The following is a 22,305-nucleotide window of genomic DNA, read 5'->3' as shown; positions in this document are numbered from 1 at the left end:
CTGGACCACTGCTGGAAGTAAATAAATTCTAAATTTACATAAATTCCGTTTGGCGCACATGGTGACTTTTACGTTTATATTCCCCAACCACAAAACTTAAACCTGCAGTGCTTGGTAATTGCATCTGTTGAAACTCACAAGGAGCACCACATTTCAAGTGCCTGAGGCGCAAATCTTTTAAACCACCCTCGATTCACCCAGGAAGTAAAAGTGCACCATGAAATTTACAGAATTAGCAGAATTTATAGAACGTGACAAATTTATAGAATGCCGACTTTCCTCTGTGCTTCTTTCTTGGCTTCGATACACACGTTTCTTTGTTTGCGGTTCAAGCCTCAGTGTTTCAAAGGACTCTAATGGAAGCTGCTTAGATGCTTGGCATCCCAATCTGCAAATGGTGCTTTTCTCATCTCAGGACTCTCTTAGGAGATTTAGACCTCGGTAGCAACCGTCCCTCATATCTATATAGCGCAGACGACTCTATTAGGAGAATTCGCTCAGACGGTACTATAAAATGCTGAATTTTGAAGTAATTCCCCAACTTAATGCACCCTTACGCTGTTCCAAACCACATGACTTCTTCCTTCCAAATATAATGATATCATTATTATTTTTATGTTAACTTTCCCTTTAAAAGTGGGTACCATCTGCAGTTCCTTTTATTCCAACTAATAAACATTCCTTTATAATGGCCGGCCAACAGAAATCAGGCATCGAAGAGTCCAAGCTATTAAAAGCCCCATCCCATAATAAGCAAAAGCCTCCCAGGACTGAAGCCCCATGTCGCTATGGTGAAAGACGCTAGCCCAATGCACTCATCTGAATCCTCACCATTTGTGCAGGGGAATATGCTCGGCCCATGGCTCTGGAGTCTGGCAGCCGCTTGTGTGTAGATAGGGCACGGTTCAGAGACCCAAGCTCCACGCCAAGCACAGTTCAAACTCACACCCGCTGAGGAGCCCAACCCTCTGACTGGCACTGCAAGAATGCCCTTCAAGCCTTGAGTGTGTGTGTGTGTGTGTGTGTGTGTGTGTGTGGTGCGAGGCTGAATGTATTGTGTTAAAAGACATCATATGCCGTAGGCTGCATTGAAAATAGAGCATTCTGAAAGGCAGTCAGAATGTAATAAAATCTTTCACACAGCATTCAAGAATGCTGTTCTTAATTCCAATAAGCAAACATGTTTTGTGCTCATTACTAAATAATACAAAGAGCCTTTTTATATTAATTAATATGCTAGAAAGATTCGGTCTGAACTGCTCAGATCTGATTCTACATCCAACTTGATTGTGAATTGGATTCTACAGTAAATCCAGATTATGATTCGGATTCTGTTTGCTCTGAATATATAATTATGGTACCAGATTGAGATTTTTTTTTGTACATCCAAATTGAATCGAAATTCATTTTGCTGTGAATATAGATTTTAAACCAGATTCAAACTGCTTAGAATTTAAGTTCTGAATCCAGACTGTAAATACAATTAAACATATAGAGACTGTAATCTAGATTTCCCATGCTCTAACTGAAGAATGTGTTCTAGGTTCTAGATTCTAGGCTCAGACCATTTTCTAAATCCATATTATGATTTAATACAGATTTCCTTAGCTCTAAATATAGATTCTATTGTTTTCAAATTGAAATCAAAGTTAATTTTGTTATGAATATAGATTTTGAACCAAGATTGTCATTTAGATTTAAACTGATCAGAATTTAGATTGTAAATAGATTGTAAATACAATTATACATATAGATTGTAATCCAGATTTAGATTTTTATTGTACATCCTAAATGAAATCCATATTCATTTTGTTGTGAATTTAAATTTTAAACCAAGATTATGATTCGGATTCAAAGAATTTAGTTTCTGGATCCAGATTTTAAAAGCAATTTTATTGAATTATATAGATTTTTTTTATCAAGATTTCCTTAGCTCTAAATATAGATTCTAATTGTATTCAAATTGAAATCAAAAAGTTAATTTTGTTATGAATATAGATTTTGAACCAAGATTGTGATTTAGATTCAAACAGATTAGAATTTTGATTGTAAATAGATTGTAAATACAAGTATACATACAGATTGTAATCCAGATTTAGATTTTTATTGTACATCCTAAATGAAATTTTGTTTTGTTGTGAATTTAAATTATAAACCAAGATTATGATTCGGATTCAAATGTATCAGAATTTAGGTTCTGGATCCAGATTGAAAATACAGTTATGCATATAGTTTGTAATTCAGAATTCCCTTACTCTAAATATAGATTCTAACTGAAGATTGATGTCTAGATCCAGATTAGGATTCATATTCTACATCTGGATTATAATACAAATTAAAATATAAATACAGTTATACATAGTTATATTATATAAAGTGTGTTCTAGATTCTAGACTCAAACCATATTCTAAATCCATATTATGATTCAGATTCTATTTGCTCTGAATATATAATTCTGGAGACAGATTATAATTTTAAACCATAATTATGATTCTGATTCAAACTGATCAGAATTTTGGTTCCAGATCTAAGTTGTGTAAACAATTTCATATATAAATTATAATCCAGATTTCCCATTTTAATTGAAGATGGTGGTCTGAATTTAGATTAGGATTAATATTTTAAATCCACAATTCAAATTGTGTTTGTTCTAAATAAAGATTTTTGGAATCAGATTATGATCTTTATTGTATATCCAAAATTGAAATCCAAATTCATTTGGTTGTGAATGTAGATACTCAACCAAGATTATGATTCTGATTCAAACTGAGTCAGAATTTAGGTTCCGGATCCAGATTATAAAAGCAATTATATTGAATTATATAGAAATTTTAATCCAGATTTCTTTAGTTCTAAATATAGATTCTAATTGTATTGAAATTGAAATCCAAAGGTTAATTTTGTTATGAATATAGATTGTTTGATGGATATAGATATTTTGAACCAAGATTGTGATTCAGATTCAAGATAATCAGAATTTAGATTGTAAATACAATTATACATATAGATTGTAATCCAGATTATGATTTTTATTGTACATCCTAATTGAAATCTATATTCATTTTGTTGTGAAATTAATTTTTAAACCAAGACTATGATTCAGATTCAAACGGATCAGAATTTAGGTTCTGGATCCAGATTGAAAATACAGTTATACATATAGTTTGTAATCCAGATTTCTCTTGCTCTAAATATAGATTCTAATGGAAGATTGATGTCTTAATCCGGATTAGGATTCAGATTCTAAATCCGGATTGTGATTCATATTCTGTTTGCTATAAATATTTAATTCTGAAACCAGATTGAGATTTTTATTGTACATCCAAATTGAAATCCAAATTAATTTTGCTATAAATATAGATTTGAAACCAAATGTATTATTTGGATTCAGACTGATCAGAATTTAGTGTTTTTGGATCCACATTGTAAAGACAATTGTACATATAGAATGTAATCCAGATTTCCTTTGCTCTAAATCTAGATTATGGATCAGATTCTTTTTGCTCTGAATGAAGAGTTGTGAAATCAGATTATCATCTTTATTGTACATCCAAATTCATTATATTGTGAATATAAGATATCATAAGATTATGATTCAGATTCAAACTGATCAGAATTTAGATTGTGGATCCAGATTGTAAATACAATTATACATATAGATTGTGATCAGATTTCCCTTGATCTAAATGTAGATTCTAATTGAAGATTGTGGTCTAGATTCAGATTAAGATTCTTATTCTAAACCCAGGTTATTATCAGATTCTATTTGATCTGAATACACAATTCTGGAAACAGTTTATGATTTTTGTTGTACATCCACATTGAAATCCAAATTTATTTTGATGATTCAGACTCAAACTGATCAGAATTTAGGTTCTGGATCCAAATTGTGTAAACACACATATAAACTACACATATAGATTGTGATCCAGATTTCCTTTGCTCTAAATATAGATTATAATTGAAAATGGTGGTCTAAATTCAGACTAGGAACCATATTCTAAATCCAGATTATGATTATGATTCTGTTTGCTCTGAATATATAATTCTAGAACTAGATTATGCTTTTTATTCTACATTTAAATTGAAATCCCAATATTTATTTTGTTGTAAATATAGATTTTAAACCAAGATTATGATTCAGATTCGAACTGATCAGAATTTAGAATCTGGATCCAGATTGTAATTACCATTACACATATAGTTTGTAATCCAGATTTCCTTTGCTCCATGTATAGACTGAAGATTGTAGTCTAGATTCAGAACAGGATTCACATTATAAATCCAACTTGTGGAACCAGGTTATGATCTTTATTGTACATCCAAATTGTAATCCAGATTTCCCTTGCTTTAAATGTTGATTCTTAATGAAGACTGTGGTCTAGATTCAGTATAGATTATGACCCATATTCTAAATCCAGATTGCACATTATTAAATACAATTATTATTTTATTTATCTGTTTATTTATTTACAATTTGAAAGTGTGTTTTATTTATTATTATTTTCTTTTTAAGAACTTTGTAGGATTTCCAAGCTACTTTTTTTCCATCTTGTCTGCCAATCCTTTCTACATTTTCATACACACTCAAATATGGCACCAAACATAGGGACATTTGGCACCATGTCTGAATGTGTATACAAATTTTAATTTCGAACCCTCAGTATGAACTGTAAAACTCAATAAAAAATGTCACGATTTGTCTCAATGCACTAAGATGATGGATTTGTTACCAAGGATTTCTCTTATTACTTTTAGGTGAGTCATCCCCATGCAGCGTGAATAATGGAGGTTGCCATGACCTTTGCCTTTTGACTCCACTTGGTGTGGTAAACTGTACTTGCCGTGGAGAACGGATATTACTGGATGATAACAGATGTGTATGTAAGTCCTGTACCCTCTCTCTCTGTATCTCTCACTCATTTTCTTGGACTTTTTCCACTCACCCCAAATTTTCTAGTATGTCCCAGTACTTTGAATTATGTTGCTAAGTTCATGTCTGTTAGTATTGAGGCTGTGTGTATGTCGGCAAATAATAATATAATAATAATAATAATAATAATAATAGCAGATATTTCTGTTTGGGATGCTGGTGATAAAGCAGGTTTTGAGAATTGTTTGGTGGCTGATCGGCTCTGAATTGAAATTCAGAGCGAATGTTCAGGTCTGCGGTGACCCAGGTCTGGAGGCGGATAGCTGAGATACAGGGGGCATGTGGGACAGAATGCCTGCTTTTAGCATAGTGAGAAGAACACGCTGCTGCTCTAGGAACAAACTGAAGCAGAATCTAGCAGCGAGGCTTATTGCTGCAGCATCCTTCCTGTTGCTCTGAATGTCAATTACAAATCCAAATAGTGACAGTGATTCATGTTGCTCTGAATATAGATTTCAAATCCAGATCATGTTATATTATTAAAGCTAATTGTGCACACAGTGTAATTCAGAATCCATAATTGTGAACTAGATTCAGATTGTGATCCAAATTCTAAATGTGAACCCAGATCATTCACATTCCATTTAATGTGAATATATAATTCTGGAACCAGATTATGATCTCTATTAAGCATCCACATTGCAACCAAAACAGTTCAGAAAAAAACAATACAGATTTCCCTGGCTCTGAATATAGATTTTGAATATGACGACTGTGGTCTAGATTCAGATTATGATCCATATTCCTAATCCAGATAATGATTTAGATTCCATTTGCTTTTTGGAACTAGATTTTGATCTATATTGTACATCCAGATTGTAATCCAAGTTCATTTTGCTCTAAATATAAATTCTGAATCCAGATTGTAAATTAGATTTCGATTATGATCCATATTCTAAATACAGATTATGATTATGATTCTGTTTGCGCTGAATATAAATTCTAAATCCATATTGTAATTTATATTTATTTTGTTCAGATTTAAGTGCTCGATCTGTATTCTAAAATATAATTTCGCATCCAAAATGCAGTCCATTTCCCTTGCTTCGAATATATGCATTCAATACAAGATTGTGATCTGGGTTTAGATTATGATTCACTTTCTAAATACAGATTATGATTCAGATTCTGTTTGCTCTGAATATCAAATTGTAGAACCAGTTTTGAATCCAACTTTTACTCTGAATATACATTTGAAATCCACATTGTAATTCAGATTTATTTTGTTCATATTTAGATTCCAAATTTGTATTCTAAAATATAATTACACATTCAAAATGCAATCCAGATTTTCCTCGCTTCAAATCTTTGAGTACAATACCATGATTGTGAACTGGATTTAGATTATGATCCATATTCTAAATACAGATTATGATACAGGTTCTGTTTGCTCTGAATATCAAACTGTAGAACCAGTTTTGAATCCAACTTTTGCTCTGAATATACATTTGAAATCCACATTGTAATTCAGATTTATTTTGTTCATATTTAGATTCCAAATTTGTATTCTAAAATATAATTACACATTCAAAATGCAATCCAGATTTTCCTCGCTTCAAATCTTTGAGTACAATACCATGATTGTGAACTGGATTTAGATTATGATCCATATTCTAAATACAGATTATGATACAGGTTCTGTTTGCTCTGAATATCAAATTGTAGAACCAGTTTTGAATCCAAATTTTGCTCTGAATATACATTTGAAATCCACATTGTGATTTAGATTTATTTTGTTAAGATTTAGGTTCTGGATCTGTATTCTAAAATTTAATTTCTCATCCAAAATGCAATCCAGATTTCCCTTCCTTCGAATATATGGATTCATTATGAAGATTGTCATCCATTTTTTAAATACAGATAATTATTCAGATTCTGTTTGTTTTAAATATTGAATTTTGCAACCAGTTTTGAATTCAGATTTGTCTATGAATATAGATTCTAAATCTAAATTGTGTATTCAGATTGGGAATAAATTCTTAATCCAAATTGTGACCCAAATTCCTTTTCATTTACACTTTAAAAATGCCAAGTGCTCATATTTTCACCTGTTTGGAGCCTCTACAGAGTCCTATCTGGATAGATGATCCATGTCTAGATGCCAGTTTCTTTACACCACATTTGCATAATTAATACTTTTGGCTAGATCTAGAAATTAGATGGTTCTGGGTGCTTCTGTGTAGATATTGATACTGGACCACCAATCTACTCTACCTGGGATTTTTTTTTAATTTTTTTATTATTAGAGATAGGCACGAGTACAAAAAAAAAATGAAAGCACAGTTGTGTGATTCAGGATGGTTGCATACGGACAATATGCACAGTGACTTTCAGTCCAGGATTGCAACTGCGCTCAACTCCCTGCTTGGAGAGGATTATGGGGCTTATACACAGATGTGTTTTTGTGTTCAAACAGCTAGACATAGTGCATCTGATGGAATAGAACAGAACACATGGGACATGATGCAAAGGGCAAAGAGACATTCCTCTGAAGTTTGTGTACATAGGCTAACAGTAAAAAAAAAAAAAAAAAAAAAAGTGCAAATGTAACTCTGCTATGTCTGTCCTCAGCTGATTATGTGTCAAACACTTAAGCAGTCAATGCACATCCCTAATCTTTACTTCAGGGCAGCACATCACACATCTACAAATCTCTTTTACTCTCATCTTCCAGCCATGAACTCCTCCTGTAACATCCACTCAGAGTTCCAGTGTGGAAATGGGGAATGCATCGACTACCAACTGACATGTGACGGCATCGCACACTGCAAAGACAGGTCGGATGAGAAGATGCAGTATTGCGGTAAGAACCCAGTCAGGCAGGGTGCTGTGTTTCAGCCCTCAGGTTTCATCTCTAAACTGAATGAAGGAAGCTACAGAAGGTCTTCCTGTTCTCCTGTGACTCCGACTAATAAGACAAGCTTACAGCAGCCTGGCAAAAACGTAATGAGTGCGAGTGATGTGACGGCCGACTGCTGCTCTGTCTGTCTCTCCCTCTGTCTTTACTTTCTCAAGCAGAGATTCTAATGAAGCAGTTGTTCTCAGATCTCAGATAGTTTTACTATCCAGACTTTACACTATCTATCTATCTATCTATCTATCTATCTATCTATCTATCTATCTATCTATCTATCTATCTATCTATCTATCTATCGATCTATCGATCTATCGATCTATCTATCTATCTATCTATTTTGTTGTGAATATGGATTTTAAACCCAAATTACAATTCAGATTCAAATTGATCAGAATTTAGGTTTTGGATCTAGATTGTAAATACAGTTATACATATAGACACTGTAATCCAGATTTCCCAGTGTGTTCTAGATTCTAGACTCAGACCATATTCTAAATCCATATTATGATTCAGATTCTATTTTCTCTGAATATATTCAGATTAACAGATTATGATTTTAAACCAACGTTATGATTCAGATTCAAACTGATCAGAATTTTGGTTCCAGATCCAAGTTGTGTAAACAATTACACACATAAATTAAAATCTGGACTTTCCAATTTAATTGAAGATGGTGGTCTACATTTAGATTAGGATTCATATTTTAAATCCAGATCATGATTCAAATTCTGGTTGTTCTGAATAATGAGTTTTGGAATCAGATTATGATCTTTATTGTATATCCAAAATTGAAATCCAAATTCATTTGGTTGTGAATGTGGATGCTAAACCAAGATATAGATTCTAATTATATTCAAATTGAAATCAAAAAGTAATTTTTTTATAAATATAGATTTTGAACCAAGATTGTGATTCAGATTCAAACTGATCAGAATTTAGATTGTAAATACAATTATACATAAATATTGTATTTCAGATTATCATTTTTATTGTACATCCTAATTGAAATCCAAATTCATTTTGTTGTGAATTTAAATTTGAAACCAAGATTATGATTCAAATTCAAACTGATCAGAATTTAGGATCTGGATCCAGATTGTAGTTACCATTATACATATAGATTGCAATCCAGATTTCCTTTGCTCCAAGTATAGATTGGAGATTTTAGTCTAGATTCAGATCAGGATTCATATTATAAATCCAGATTGTGGATCCAGGTTATGATCTTTATTGTACATTTATTAATTATGAATTATTTATTATTTTATGTATAAATTTTTTTTTCTTTAAAAAAAAAACAAAAACATCTTATTGTACAGTCCCATGCCTAATCTTAGCTTTACCTTTTTCTTTAGAGAACCGGAACTGCAGACACGGCTTTAAATCGTGTTATAACCAGCGGTGTGTGGCCAACCATCGATTCTGTAATGGCGTGAATGATTGCGGGGATAACTCCGATGAAGTTTATTGTAACAGTGCGTATCTTTACTTTTTCTCACAGTATTAAACCCATGATCAGTCCAGAGTTGTTTAGTTCAGGAATCTTCTTTTATTCCCTTCATTCTGCCCAACTCTCCAGAGGAATGCAGTCCATCAATCAATAGAACTCTTGAATTCTCGCCTTGCTTGAACATCTAAATAACAACATTAAGCTTTAATGCAGAAACACATCTATAATGTAGACAGTACAAATCACAGATCTTGGCATCCCTGTGCTTCGGCGAAGGTCAATGAATGCTGTACTCTTGCCAGCAATGCAGGAATCTGAATGATTGTAGAAACTTGATTTTGTAAACACTTGAATAAAACACTTCTCATTACAGATAGTTTTATTGTATCTTCACTATTAGCCAATTAAATTTAATTGTCAGCTACTCTTTGTAAGTATCAAACTCACACCTCTTTAAATAGACCAGTTTTACATTCACACTACTTCTGGATTTGAAAATTGTGTAAGATCTAATTTAGCTATAACTGGGTTTATTTTCTCATTCCATTTCCATAAATATGTTGAATATCAATGTACTTATACTGTGAATTATTATTTTTTTAATAATGTGGAACTATGCATATGTGAAAGTGAAGTTAACCCAGAGCACTTTTTTATAATTTCAGTTTATGCAAATGTGAAGTTAACCCAGAGCTTTTTGCATTTATATTACATATTAAACTTTGCTGAAACAAACTCACATTATTTTTCTAGATTATCAGAAATGCGGTTTGCCTAAAAAAGTAGTCTGACTTTATATAAACGGTGGTTTGACTTTGTTGAAAGAGTTTTAATTTGTTTTAAAGTGGTCAGACTTCAATTAAAGAATTTTGTTTGGCTTTAAATTGGTCTGACTTCATTTAAAGTATTTTGATTTACTTTAAAGTGGTTTGACTTCATATGAAACATTTTGGTTTTCTGTAAAGTTGACTTCATTTAAATTGTTTTGGTTTGCTTTAAATTGGTCTGACTTCATTTAAGGTATTTTGATTTGTTTTAAATCAGTTAGACTTCATTTAAAACATTTTGGTTTGTTTAAAAGTGGTGTGACTACATGTAAAGCATTTTGATTTGCTTTAAAGTTGTTTGACTTCATTCAAGTGTTTTGGTTTGCTTTACATTGGTCTAACATTATTTAAAGCATTTTGATTTGCTTTAAAGTGGTGTGACTTCATTTTAAGTGTTTTAGTTTGTTTTAAAGATATTTGACTACATTTAAAAGCATTTTGATTTGCTTTAAAGTTAGAATTCATTTAAAGTGTTTTGGTTTACTTTAAAGTGGTCTGACTTCATTTAAAGCATTTAGATTTTCTTTAAACTGGTCTGGCTTCCTTTAAAGCATTTTGATTTGCTTTAATGTGGTTTGACTTTATTTTAAATAATTTGCATTTCTTCAAAGTGGTGTGATTTCATTTTGTAAGTGTTTTGGTTTTCTTTACAGTAGTCTAACTTTGTTTAAAGTGTTTTGGTTTGCTTTAAAGTGGTTTGACTTTATTTAAAGAGTTTTGGTTTACTTTAAAGTGGTTTGACTTCATTTAAAGTATTTTAGTTTTCTTTAAAGTGGTTTGAATTAATTTAAAGCTCTTTGGTTTTATTTAAAGTGGTCTGACTTCATTTAAAGCATTTCGGTTTTCTTTAAACTGGTGTGACTTCATTTAAAGCATTTTGATTTGCTTTTTATTGTGGTTTGTCTTCATTTAAAGTAATTTGGTTTTCTTCAAAGTGGTGTGACTTCATTTAAAGTGTTTTGGTTTGCTTAACAGTGGTCTAACTTCATTTAAAGCGTTTTGGTTTGCTTTAAAGTGGTTTGACTTTATTTAAAGCACTTTGGTTTTATTTGAAGTGGTGTGACTTTGTTTAAAGTGCTTTGATTTGCTTTAAATTGATCTGACATTTAAAGCTTTTTGGTTTTCTTTAAAGTAGTTTGACTTTATTTAAAGTTTTTTCGATTTGCTTTAAAGTGGTCTGACTTCATTTAAAGGACTCTAATTTGCTTTAAAGTGTTGTAACTTCATTTAAAGCATTTTTGGTTTGCTTTAAAGTGGTGTGACTTCATTTAGAGCATTTTGATTCACTTTAAAATGTTCTGACTTTATTTAAAGTGTTGTGGTTTGCCTTGCATTGGCGTAACTTTGTTTAAAGCATTTTTATTTGTTTTAAAGTAAATTGGTTTGACTTCACTTAAAATGTGTTTTGATTTGATTTAAAGTGGTTTGACTTCATTTAAAGTGTTTTGGTTTGCTTTAAAGTGTATTTGTGTGTTTAGTTAATCTGAGTTTTTCCCTTGTGGTTCCAGATTCTTCTTGTTCATCTTCTGAGCGACGTTGTGCAGACGGTTCCTGTATTCCCGCATCTTCCTGGTGTAATCAGATCATCGATTGCGCTGACGCATCTGACGAGAAAAGCTGTAGTAAGATTAGCATGTGTTAAGGCTCAAGCCCATTCACACTTCTGACGGTGTGTGTTTGTGTGTCACATAAGGTGTGAGACACTCGTCTCATTGCCCTCTCTGTGTTTCCAGATAGCACAGACTGCATGGAATACTACAGACTAGGCACTCGTGCCAGCAACAGCGAACAGTTTCTAAGCTGCAATTCCACGTCGCTGTGTGTTCATCCCTCCTGGATCTGTGACGGAGCCAATGACTGTGGGGATTACGCCGACGAAATACACTGCCACGGTAGAAATGCATTTGCATTCTCTCCCCCGGTCTGTCTTTCTCTTGTTTGTTTGTGCTCAAAGTACAATGTTGTCACGTTAAAAATGGAAAATAGCACTGGAAACAAAGGGAATTTTTACAAAGTTTGCATTGCGGCGCAGTGACGCCTCACATCGTTGGAGCCTTTTATGAGGCTATGAAACGTGGATGTTTTTTGACTCAATCACACTGAGTCCTGCCAAAAATTTGACAGTAATATACTTAGATATTTATGATATATGTAGAAAGCCCAGGACCTACTGAGAATATTTAGTGACTTAATAAGTCTTTGCGGCTGAGTGAAACACAACTCTGGAAGTCGATGAGTGTGTAGAATATTTTTCTGACACTTTACAGTCCTGTCGGAATTTATGAGTCGAGCGCACATGAGCTCCATCGCAACGTCGTAATTAAAAGTTGGAAACTCTGGATTTTCCTTGAAACCTGCATGTTGGGGAATGCCATTAAAAGATTCATGGTAGGAGAAGGTTGCTAATGATTGTATGTGCATTTTAAATTGTGACTTGTTGACGCTACACTTTGAGTAATTGTTATCTACAGGTTTCTCTAAAGTCTTCATTTTGACATTTCTCCCAGCTTCTTCAGTCCATACGTGTGAGGACGGCCATTTTGCGTGTCCCAGTGGAAACTGCATCTCCAGCGTCTGGTTGTGCGACGGACAGAAAGACTGCGAGGACGGAGCGGATGAATTTCAATGCGGTGAGCGCCACCTTTCTCCATTTATCAATGAATCATCCCTGCTGGACACATTGTGCGCTCTATATATCATCTTAATGAATATATTTATTTATCTTCAAGTCACGCACAACCTTCTACATTAGAACGTAAGTGCTATTTTGCTCTATTGATCCACTTGTCACGACTAGTATGTGTTAAGTGCTAAATGTGAGAGTTTAGCTGCTTGACATTCCTGCCTTTGTGGCATTAAAGTTATGCTTTTATCAAAAAGTTATGCTCGGTTTCTTGTCTACTTTTTGTTTTATTCATTTGAAATTCCAGACAAAGTACTGTAGAAGTGTGATAAGGTGATACTTTTGATTGCATTTTATTGAAACTCATTTTCACTTCAGGGTCAAAACAAAAAAGCTAATTATGTTCTAATATTGCAACTTTAATTTATTTTCTGAATTCTCATGTTATATCTTGCGAAAGCTGCATTAGGTGTCGCAATGTTACTTCATTTGATCTAATTATATCTCCCAGCTAACTTTATTTCTCAGTATAGCAACTTTTTTTTCCAGAATTATCTTGCAGTCCTGCTTTATATCTTGTAACGTGACTTTATTTCTTGTAATTATGACTTTATTTCTCACAATATGTGAGTTTATGTCCTCCATGGTGACTTTAGGTCTTGCAATGTAACTTTATTTATTTATTGTTATAGCAACTTTTTTTTCTAGAATTGATAATATATCTCAGAATATGACTAATTATCTATTTTATATATTTCACAAACTGTCTACATATCTCGCAATGCTCCCTTTTATCTTGCAATATGACTTTATTTCTTGTAATTGTGATTTTATTACTCACAATTTGCGGCTTTTTATTTTCCATGGTAACTTCAAGTCTCGCAATATGACTTTATTTCTCACAATTCCAGCTTACAATTTGCGGCTTTATTTCTCCCATGGTGAGAAGTCTTGCAATTTCTCTTTTTAGCAACTTTTTTTCCAGAATTGCTACTAAATATCTCGGAATTATGCTTTATATATCGCAACATGACTTTATTTCTCATAATTATGACTTTATTTCTCACAATTTGTGAATTTATGTCTTCCGTGTAACTTTATTTCTCACAATTTGCAGCTTTATATCTCTTATGGTGACTTTAGGTCTTTCAATGTGACAATACAATATGACAATATTTCTTGCAGTGCTTTTTTATCTTGTAATGTTACTATTTCTCGTAATTATGACTTTATTTCTCACAATTTGCGACTTTATATCTTCCATTGTGACTTTAATCTCTCAATGTGGCTTTATATCTCGTTATAGCGACTTTTTCCCCCCAAAATTGCTACTATATCTTACAATATGACTATATATCTTGCAGTGCCACTTTATATCTCACAATATGACTTTATTTCTTGTAATTGTGACTTTATTACTCACAATTTGCGACTTTATATTTTCCATGGTAACTTAAAGTCTCGCAAGTTCAACCTACAATTTGCGGCTTTATTTCTCCCATGGTGAGAAGTCTTGCAGTTTCTCTTTTTAGCAACTTTTTTTTTCCAGAATTGCTACTAAATATCTCGGAATTATGCTTTATATATCGCAATATGACTTTATTTCTCGGAATTATGACTTTATTTCTCACAATTTGTGAGCTTATGTCTTCCATGTAACTTTATTTCTCACAATTTGCAGCTTTATATCTCTTATGGTGACTTTAAGTCATTCAATGCGACAATACAATACGACAATATTTCCTGCGGTGCTTTTTTTATCTCGTAATGTTACTATTTCCCGTAATTATGACTTTATTTCTCACAATGTGCGACATTATATCTCCCATGGTGACTTGAAGTCTCGCAATGTGACTATTTATTATTATAGCAATTTTTTGCAGAACTGCTAATATATCTCACAAACCGTCTACATATCTCACAATGCTTCCTTATATGTCGCAATATGACTTTATTTCTCGTAATTATGACTTTATTTCTCACAATGTGCGACTTTATATCTCCCATGGTGACTTGAAGTCTCGCAATGTGACTATTTCTCATTATAGCAATTTTTTGCAGAACTGCTAATTATATCTCACAAACTGTCTATATATCTCACAATGCTTCCTTATGACTTTATTTCTCGTAATTGTGACTTTATTACTCACAATTTGCGGCTTTATATTTTCCATGGTGACTAAGTCTCGCAATATGACTTTATTTCTCATAATTTCAACTCACAATTTGTGGCTTTATTTCTGCCATGGTGAGAAGTCTTGCAATGCGACTTTTAGAATTGCTACTATATATCTCGGAATTATGCTTTATATACTTTATTTGTCATAATCATGACTTTATTTCTTACAGTTTGTGACTTTATGTCTTCCATGTAACTTTATTTCTCATTGAGCCATTTTTTTTTCCAAAATTGCTACTATATCCCAGAATGTCTATATATCTCACAATTGTGCTTTATATCTCGCAATATGACTTTATTTCTTGTGTGTGTGACTTTATTTTCACAAATCTCCTATGGTGACGTTAAGTCTTTCAATGTGACAATATAATATGACAATATTTCTTGCAGTGCTTTTTTATCTCATAATAATGTGACTATTTCTCGTAATTATTACTTTATTTCTTACAATTTGCGACTTCGTATCTTCCATGGTGACTTTAAGTCTCTCAATGTGGCTTTATTTCTCGTTATAGCGACTTTTTCCCCCCAAAATTGCTACTATATCTTACAATATGACTATATATCTTGCAGTGCCACTTTATATCTCACAATATGACTTTATTTCTTGTAATTGTGACTTTATTACTCACAATTTGCGGCTTTATATTTTCCATGGTGACGTTAAGTCTCGCAATATGACTTTATTTCTTGTAATTACAACTCACAATTTGTGGTTACTTTGACTTTATCTCTTACAGTTTCCAGCTTTTTATTTTCCATGGTGACCAAGTCTCGAAACATGACTTTATTTCTCGTAATTTCAATTTACAATTTGCGGCTTTATTTCTCCCATGGTGAGAAGTCTTGCAATGTGACTTTATTTCTCTATTTAGCAACTTTTTTTTTCCAGAATTGCTACTATATATCTCACAGTTTTGCTTTATATCTTGCAATGTGACTTTATTTCTCCTCATTATGACTTTATTTCTCACAATTTGTGACTTTATGGCCTGGTTTCACAGACAGGGCTTATTCCAAGCCAGGATTAGAGCATAGTTCAATTAGGACATTTTAGTGATTTTTATAAATGTGCCTTAGAAAAAAAAATATTACTGTATCATCTTGAGACAAAACAAGGCACTGCTATATTTTAAAATCAGTCAGTGCAAGTTTCTTTGAGTTGAAACAGCTCAGACTTACATTTTAGTCTGGAACTAGGCTTAAGCCTTGTCTGTGAAACCAGGGGTAGATGTCCCATTGTGACTTTAAGTCTTACAATGTGACTTTATTTCTCGTTGTAATGACATTTTTTTCCCCCCAGAATTGCTATCATATTTTACAATGTCTATAAATCTTGCAATGCTGCTTTATTTCTCGCAATATGACTATTTTGTCATTCATAATTTGCGACTCACAAATATCTCCCATAATGACATTAAGTCTTGCATTGTAACTTTCTTTCTCTTTTTAGCGACTTTTTTTTTTTTCAGAAGTGCTACTATATCCCACAATATGACTATATATCTTGTAGTGCCACTTTATATCTCGTAATGTGACTTTATTTCTCGTAATTATGACATTTTTTCACAAAATTTGTGACTTTATATCTCCCATGTTTACTTTAATTATCGCAATGTAACTTTAATTCTCATTATAGCAACTTTTTTCTAGAATTGCTACTGTATCTCAGAATATGTCTATATATCGCAATTCTGTTTTATATGTCATAATATGACTTTATTTATTGTAGTTGTGACGTTATTTCTCACAATTTGATGCTTTATATTTTACATTGTGACTAAGACTTGCAGTGTGACTTTATTTCTCATTATAATGACTTTTTTTCCCCCAGAATTGCTACTATATCTCACAATATGTCTATAAATCTCGCCATGCTACTTTATATTTGCAATATTATTTTTTTTCATGTAATTGGGACTTTATTTCTCACAATTTCAGGCTTTATATCTCCCATTGTGAGTTTAAGTCTTGCAGTATGACTTTATTTCTCATAAGTATGACTTTTTTTCACAATTTTGTTACTTTCTCTTTTATGGTGACTTTAATACCTTGTAACTTTATTTCTTGTTACAGCAACTTTTTTCCAGAATTGCTACTATATCTCACAATATGACAATATATCTTGCAGTGCATCTCGTAATGTGACTTTATTTTCCAGAATTGCTACTACAGTGCCTTGCGAAATTATTCATACCCCTTAATTTTTTTTTTCACATTTTGTTATGTTGCTGCCTTATGTTAAACTATAAATTACTTTTTTACTGCACTTCGAGTGGAGTTAAACTGTGGCAAATTCATTTGAATGAGTATGATTTAGAAAAGCACACACCTCTCAGAAAAGGTCTAACAGCTGAAAATGCATATCAGAGCAAAAACCAAGTCCTGAGGTCAAGATAACTGCCTGTAGAGCTCAGTGACAGACTTGTGTTAAGGCAATGATCTAGGGAAGAGTTCAGAAAAAAATCTGCTGCATTGAAGGTTCACAGAAGCATTATTAATAATGTAAGACGATTGGAACAACTAGGACTCTAGAAAATGTCTGCCAGCCCCCATCCAAGCTGACAGAGCTTGAGAGGTGAAAAGGTGAGGCAAAGAATGGCAGATAATTGCTAAATGCAGATGTGCAAAACTTGTCACATCATACCCAAAAAGAGGCTGTAAAGGTGCTTCAACTATGTACTGAGTTAAGGGTATGAATACTTCTGCAATGTACTTATTTCAGTGCTTTATTTTTAATAAATTTGTAAAATTAGCTAATCTGTTTTTTGCTTTGTCACTATTATGGTGTATGGAGTGTAAATTGATGTGGGGAAAAAACTAATTTAAAGCAGTTTAACATAATGCTGCAACAAAACAAAATGTAAAAAAATGAAGGGGTATAAATACTTTTGCAAGGCACTGTATATACAGCGTATGTCTGTATATCTTGCAATGCTCTTTATATCTCGCAAAATGACTTTATTTCTTGAATGTATGACTATATATCTTGCAACATGACTTTATTTTTTGTAACTGTGACTTTATCACAATTTGTGGCTTTGTGTCTTCCATGGTGACTTTTCGAAGGTCTTTGCACACTCGTCCGAAATTTTCGCACGTTTAAAAATAAATACGACCTCACGTTGTGTATATCACATTTACACATGTCTCCGAAACTTCCGTCCATCGTAAAAAGGTTCCGGTTCGATTTTCTGCATTTTCGCATCCGTAACAAGCATTTTGATATGAAAGTGTGACGAATATGAAAAAACACAAAAAAATCTCACAGTATGTCTATATATTACCTATATATCTCACATTATGACTCTATTTCTCACAATTTGCTCATTTATATCCCAAAATGGGACATTAAGTCTCGCAATGTGACTTTATATTTGGTTACAGCAATTTTTATATTATTATTATTATTATTATTATTATTTGTAGCTACTGTACTTTACAATTTGCCAATATGTCTCACAATGCTGCTTTATATTTTAATTGCGACTTTTTCTTATAATTATGACTTTATCTTTTGCAATATCTATCTATTCTTAGAAAGAAAAGTTACATTACATTCTTGAAGAAAGGTACTATCCACATGTGGTTATTCAATCCACACGTTCCTATAATGTATTGCATAATCATTAATCTCATCGACATTCATGTTTCTCTCAAACTTTGAGATGTACATCCGAAGCGAGCAGAACTGTAGGGTAGGAAGTTCTCGGAAGTTCTGCTTTCCTGCTGCGACCAATCTCTGCTTTGCGTCTGTCCCGACCCCGTGCCAGGAATCCTTTTGGTTCCGCTTCAAAGCGTCTTATTCAGAGCAAGAACTCTGATCTGCAACTGAAACTCCCGCAACTCTGGGCCGTGCGGCGGCCTCGTAGTCACTGACCCAAAATCAGAAGTAATACGGATTTGTTTCCGTGCCCTTGATCTTGATGAATGCGCCGGTGCTTTTTCACCTTTCATTTTGGTTATTTGTTCTTTTGAGACTTCCCCAACGGCAGGTTTTGAAGAATGACCCTCATTTACCTATTCATCCTCTTCGCTTTCGTTGTCTTCAGCCCTTTTGGTGTCACTTTTTAAAACCTTTCTCTCTGTGACCTTGGTGTCTCTGTCCCAGCCCCCGGTGGCTTTGCAGAGATATCACAAAATCGATGGCAAATGCAAGCAAACAAACTTTCAGACTGCTGATAGGAGCATATTTGCTCGCACCTTTCGGGGCTCGCGTGCGTATGCAAGTGGACAATTACTTTAAAAGTGCTTGCTAGCAGGATCGCCTTCCAAAGTTGAAGCTCTAATCCCAACAAGGGCAAAGAGGGCTTTTAGAGGCCACTTTCTTCAGATATTGCACTCAATTTTTGTCTTTCAAAGGCGAACTTATAATTATTAAAGGGTATTCATAGATGTTTACACTTTCATTTTGCTTATTATAGGTATAATTCCAAAAATTCCGCCATTATTTATTCACATGCATGTCATTATTTTAAACCCATATGGCTTTTTCTTTCTTGGAACACATCATACAATATTTACAATGTTTTTATGTGTTTTATTTTGGTTATTACAGGTTACAAATTTATGTTTCTTAGTTTCTCGCTAAAATTTAAATTGTAATCATTTATTCATCCTCATGTTGTTCCAAACGTGTAAGACAATAAATATTTTGTGAAAGTTTTATGTTTTATTTCAATTATTGTAAGGCATAAATTATTATTATTTTTTTATTTACTTATTTACTTACTTTTGTAGTTTTTCCACCAAAATTAATTTTTTCATCTCTTTTCAAACCTGTATGACTTTTCCTTGATTATTTCTTAATCTGTAATTATCAAATATTTAGTTTTTTGGGGGGCTTTATTTTGCTTATTTTATTTAGTTACTTATTTTGGAGTTTTCCGGCCGAAATGAACTTTCTGTCTTTATTTATTCATCCTCATGTCTTTTCAAACCTGTATGACTTTTTTTCTTAATCATTTCATAATTTGTACTTATTTATTTTTGTAGTTTTCCTGCCAAAATGAAATTTGTCGTTATTTATTTACCCTCATGTCTTTTCAAACCTGTATGACTTTTTTGTTTAATGTTTTATTTTGTTGTTTTATTAATTAATTAACTAATTTTTTACTTGCTTGCTTTTGTAGTTTTCCTCCCAAAATGAAAATTCTGTTATTTATTCATCCTCGTTTCTTTTCAAATCTGTATGATTTTTTCCTTGATTATTTCTTAATTTCTAATGATAACATTTTTATTTTTAATGTGTTTTATTTATTTATTTATTTATTTATTTATTTTTATAAAACTTTTGTCATTATCTATTCACCCTCATTTTTTTCAAATGTGTATGATTTATTTTCTTTATTATTTCTTAATTTGTAATGATAAAATATTTATTTTTTAATGTGTTTTCTTTTGCATATTTAGTTATGTATTTATTTATTTATTTACTTGCATAGTTTTCCCGCCAAAATGAAAATTCAGTTATTATTTATTCATCCTGTCTTTTCAAATCCATATGACTTTTTATTTTAATTATTTTATAATTTGTAATTATATATAACACGTTTTATTTTTATTTAGTTATCTTTTATTTATTTATTTTTACTTACTTGCTTGCTTTTGTAGTTTTCCCGCCAAAATGAAAATTCTGTCGTTATTTATTCATCCTCATGTCTTTTCAAACCCGTATGACTTTTTCTTAATTATTTTTTAATTTGTAATGATAAAATATTGATTTTGTTTTATTTTGCATATTTATTTATGTATATTTATTTACTTACTTAAGTAGTTTTCCTGCCAAAATAAAAATTATTAATTGTTATATTTATTATTGTTGTTATATTTATTCACCCTTGAGTCTTTTCAAACCAATATGACTTTTTTCTTAATTATTTCATAATTTGTAATTATATCAAAAAGGTGTTTTTTTTCATTTATTAATCTTTTTTATTTTTACTTGCTTGCTTGCTTTTGCAGTTTTCCCGCCAAAATAAAATTGCTTATTTATTTATTGCTTATATCATTATTTATTCAAACATCTTTTTAAATATTTCTTAATTTGTAATGATAAAATATTTTGTTTTTAATGCATTTATTTATTTACTTACTTGCTTGTAGATTCCCACAAAAATTAAAATTATGTCATTATTTATGTCTTTTCAAACCCATGTGATTTTTTTCTTAATTATTTCTTAATTTGAAAAATTATAAAATATTTAGTTTTGATTTAAATGTTTTATTTTGATTTTTTAATATTTATTTATTTACTTACTTACTTTTGTAGTTTTCCCGCCAAAATGAAAATTCTGTGATTATTTATTTATCCTCATGTCTTTTAAAATCTGTATGATTTTTTCTTAATTATTTCTTAGTTTGAAAATTATAAAATATTTAGTTTTGTTTCAAGTTTTATTCTGCTTTTTCTATTTATTTATTTATTTGCTTACTTTTGTAGTTTTCCCACCAAAATGAAAATTCTGTCATTATTTATTCACCCTTATGTCTTTCCAAACCTGTAAGACTTTGTCTTTGCTGGACCACAAGATAAAATATTTTTACAATTTTTAATGTGTTTTATTTCTGATTATCCATTTCAATTTGGGAAAAGAGCAGCATGAACATTTCCAAATCTTATATGTTATGTTCTATGGAAAAACGGTCAAAATGGTTTGAAACAACATTAATGATAAAAGAATCATCGTTTTTGTTTGTACCGTTCCTTAAATGCCAGTACGGCCTCCCTTGGGTTTGTTTTCAAAGGTCAAACTTTTCCCTCCAGATTCATCGTGCCTTTGGAATCAGTTTGCCTGCTCCAAAAACAAGTGCATTGCCAAACAGTGGCTCTGTGACGGCGAGGACGACTGCGGTGACGGATTGGACGAAAGCGAGGAAATTTGCGGTAAAACTATGAAGCACGTATTTGCATTTAGGCCACACAATGAAAGACTTCCTCTGAGAGGAAGGACATAAATCAACACGAAAGAGGCGGGAGGAAAAATTGGCCTGCGGTTTCATCATAGTTGCGAATTTATGGCCATGCTGTGCTCCTAACAAATGGGCTCTGAAAAAAAAAAAAAAAAAAATTCAGGTTTCACAAAGGTCAAACACAAGCAGATTGTTAAACAAGTTATAGAAATATATGCTTAAACTTTTTCGATTACTTTGAGAATTTGTTTTAAACAAATAAATATTCATTCATGGCTTGAGATTGTGATGCTCTCTCTCTCTCTTGTCAGGTTCGGCTACATGCGCCCCCGGTTTGTTCAGTTGCCCAGGATCGTACGCTTGTGTACCCAGGAACTGGTTATGTGACGGGGAGAGAGATTGTCCCGATGGCAGCGATGAGCTAGCGGTAGCTGGCTGCGGTAATTTCAAACATTTCCTCTTACAAAACCAGCAACTTCCTGTTCTTGTTCTCACCCCAAACCATTTTGGCATGCTTTTGGCA

At 32.2% G+C, this 22,305-nt stretch overlaps 1 protein-coding gene across 1 annotated transcript in view; it reads left to right on the top strand.

The window, feature by feature from the left end:
* LOC141338048 (low-density lipoprotein receptor-related protein 1B-like) overlaps positions 1-22,305 on the top strand; it is a 104,962-nt gene that overhangs the window by 43,889 nt on the left and 38,768 nt on the right. Inside the window, exons 10-17 of the mRNA XM_073843618.1 lie at positions 4,760-4,885; positions 7,609-7,737; positions 9,147-9,266; positions 11,577-11,690; positions 11,802-11,960; positions 12,576-12,698; positions 21,637-21,756; positions 22,094-22,222. Coding sequence (XP_073699719.1) covers positions 4,760-4,885; positions 7,609-7,737; positions 9,147-9,266; positions 11,577-11,690; positions 11,802-11,960; positions 12,576-12,698; positions 21,637-21,756; positions 22,094-22,222 — 1,020 coding nt within the window. The remainder of the gene's footprint in view (positions 1-4,759; positions 4,886-7,608; positions 7,738-9,146; positions 9,267-11,576; positions 11,691-11,801; positions 11,961-12,575; positions 12,699-21,636; positions 21,757-22,093; positions 22,223-22,305) is intronic.

This window comes from Garra rufa, chromosome 7 (genome assembly GCF_049309525.1).
Source record: "Garra rufa chromosome 7, GarRuf1.0, whole genome shotgun sequence".
Classification (NCBI taxonomy): domain Eukaryota; kingdom Metazoa; phylum Chordata; class Actinopteri; order Cypriniformes; family Cyprinidae; genus Garra; species Garra rufa.
Note: the sequence above shows the minus strand (reverse complement) of the source record. Positions and strands in the feature narration are given on the sequence as shown.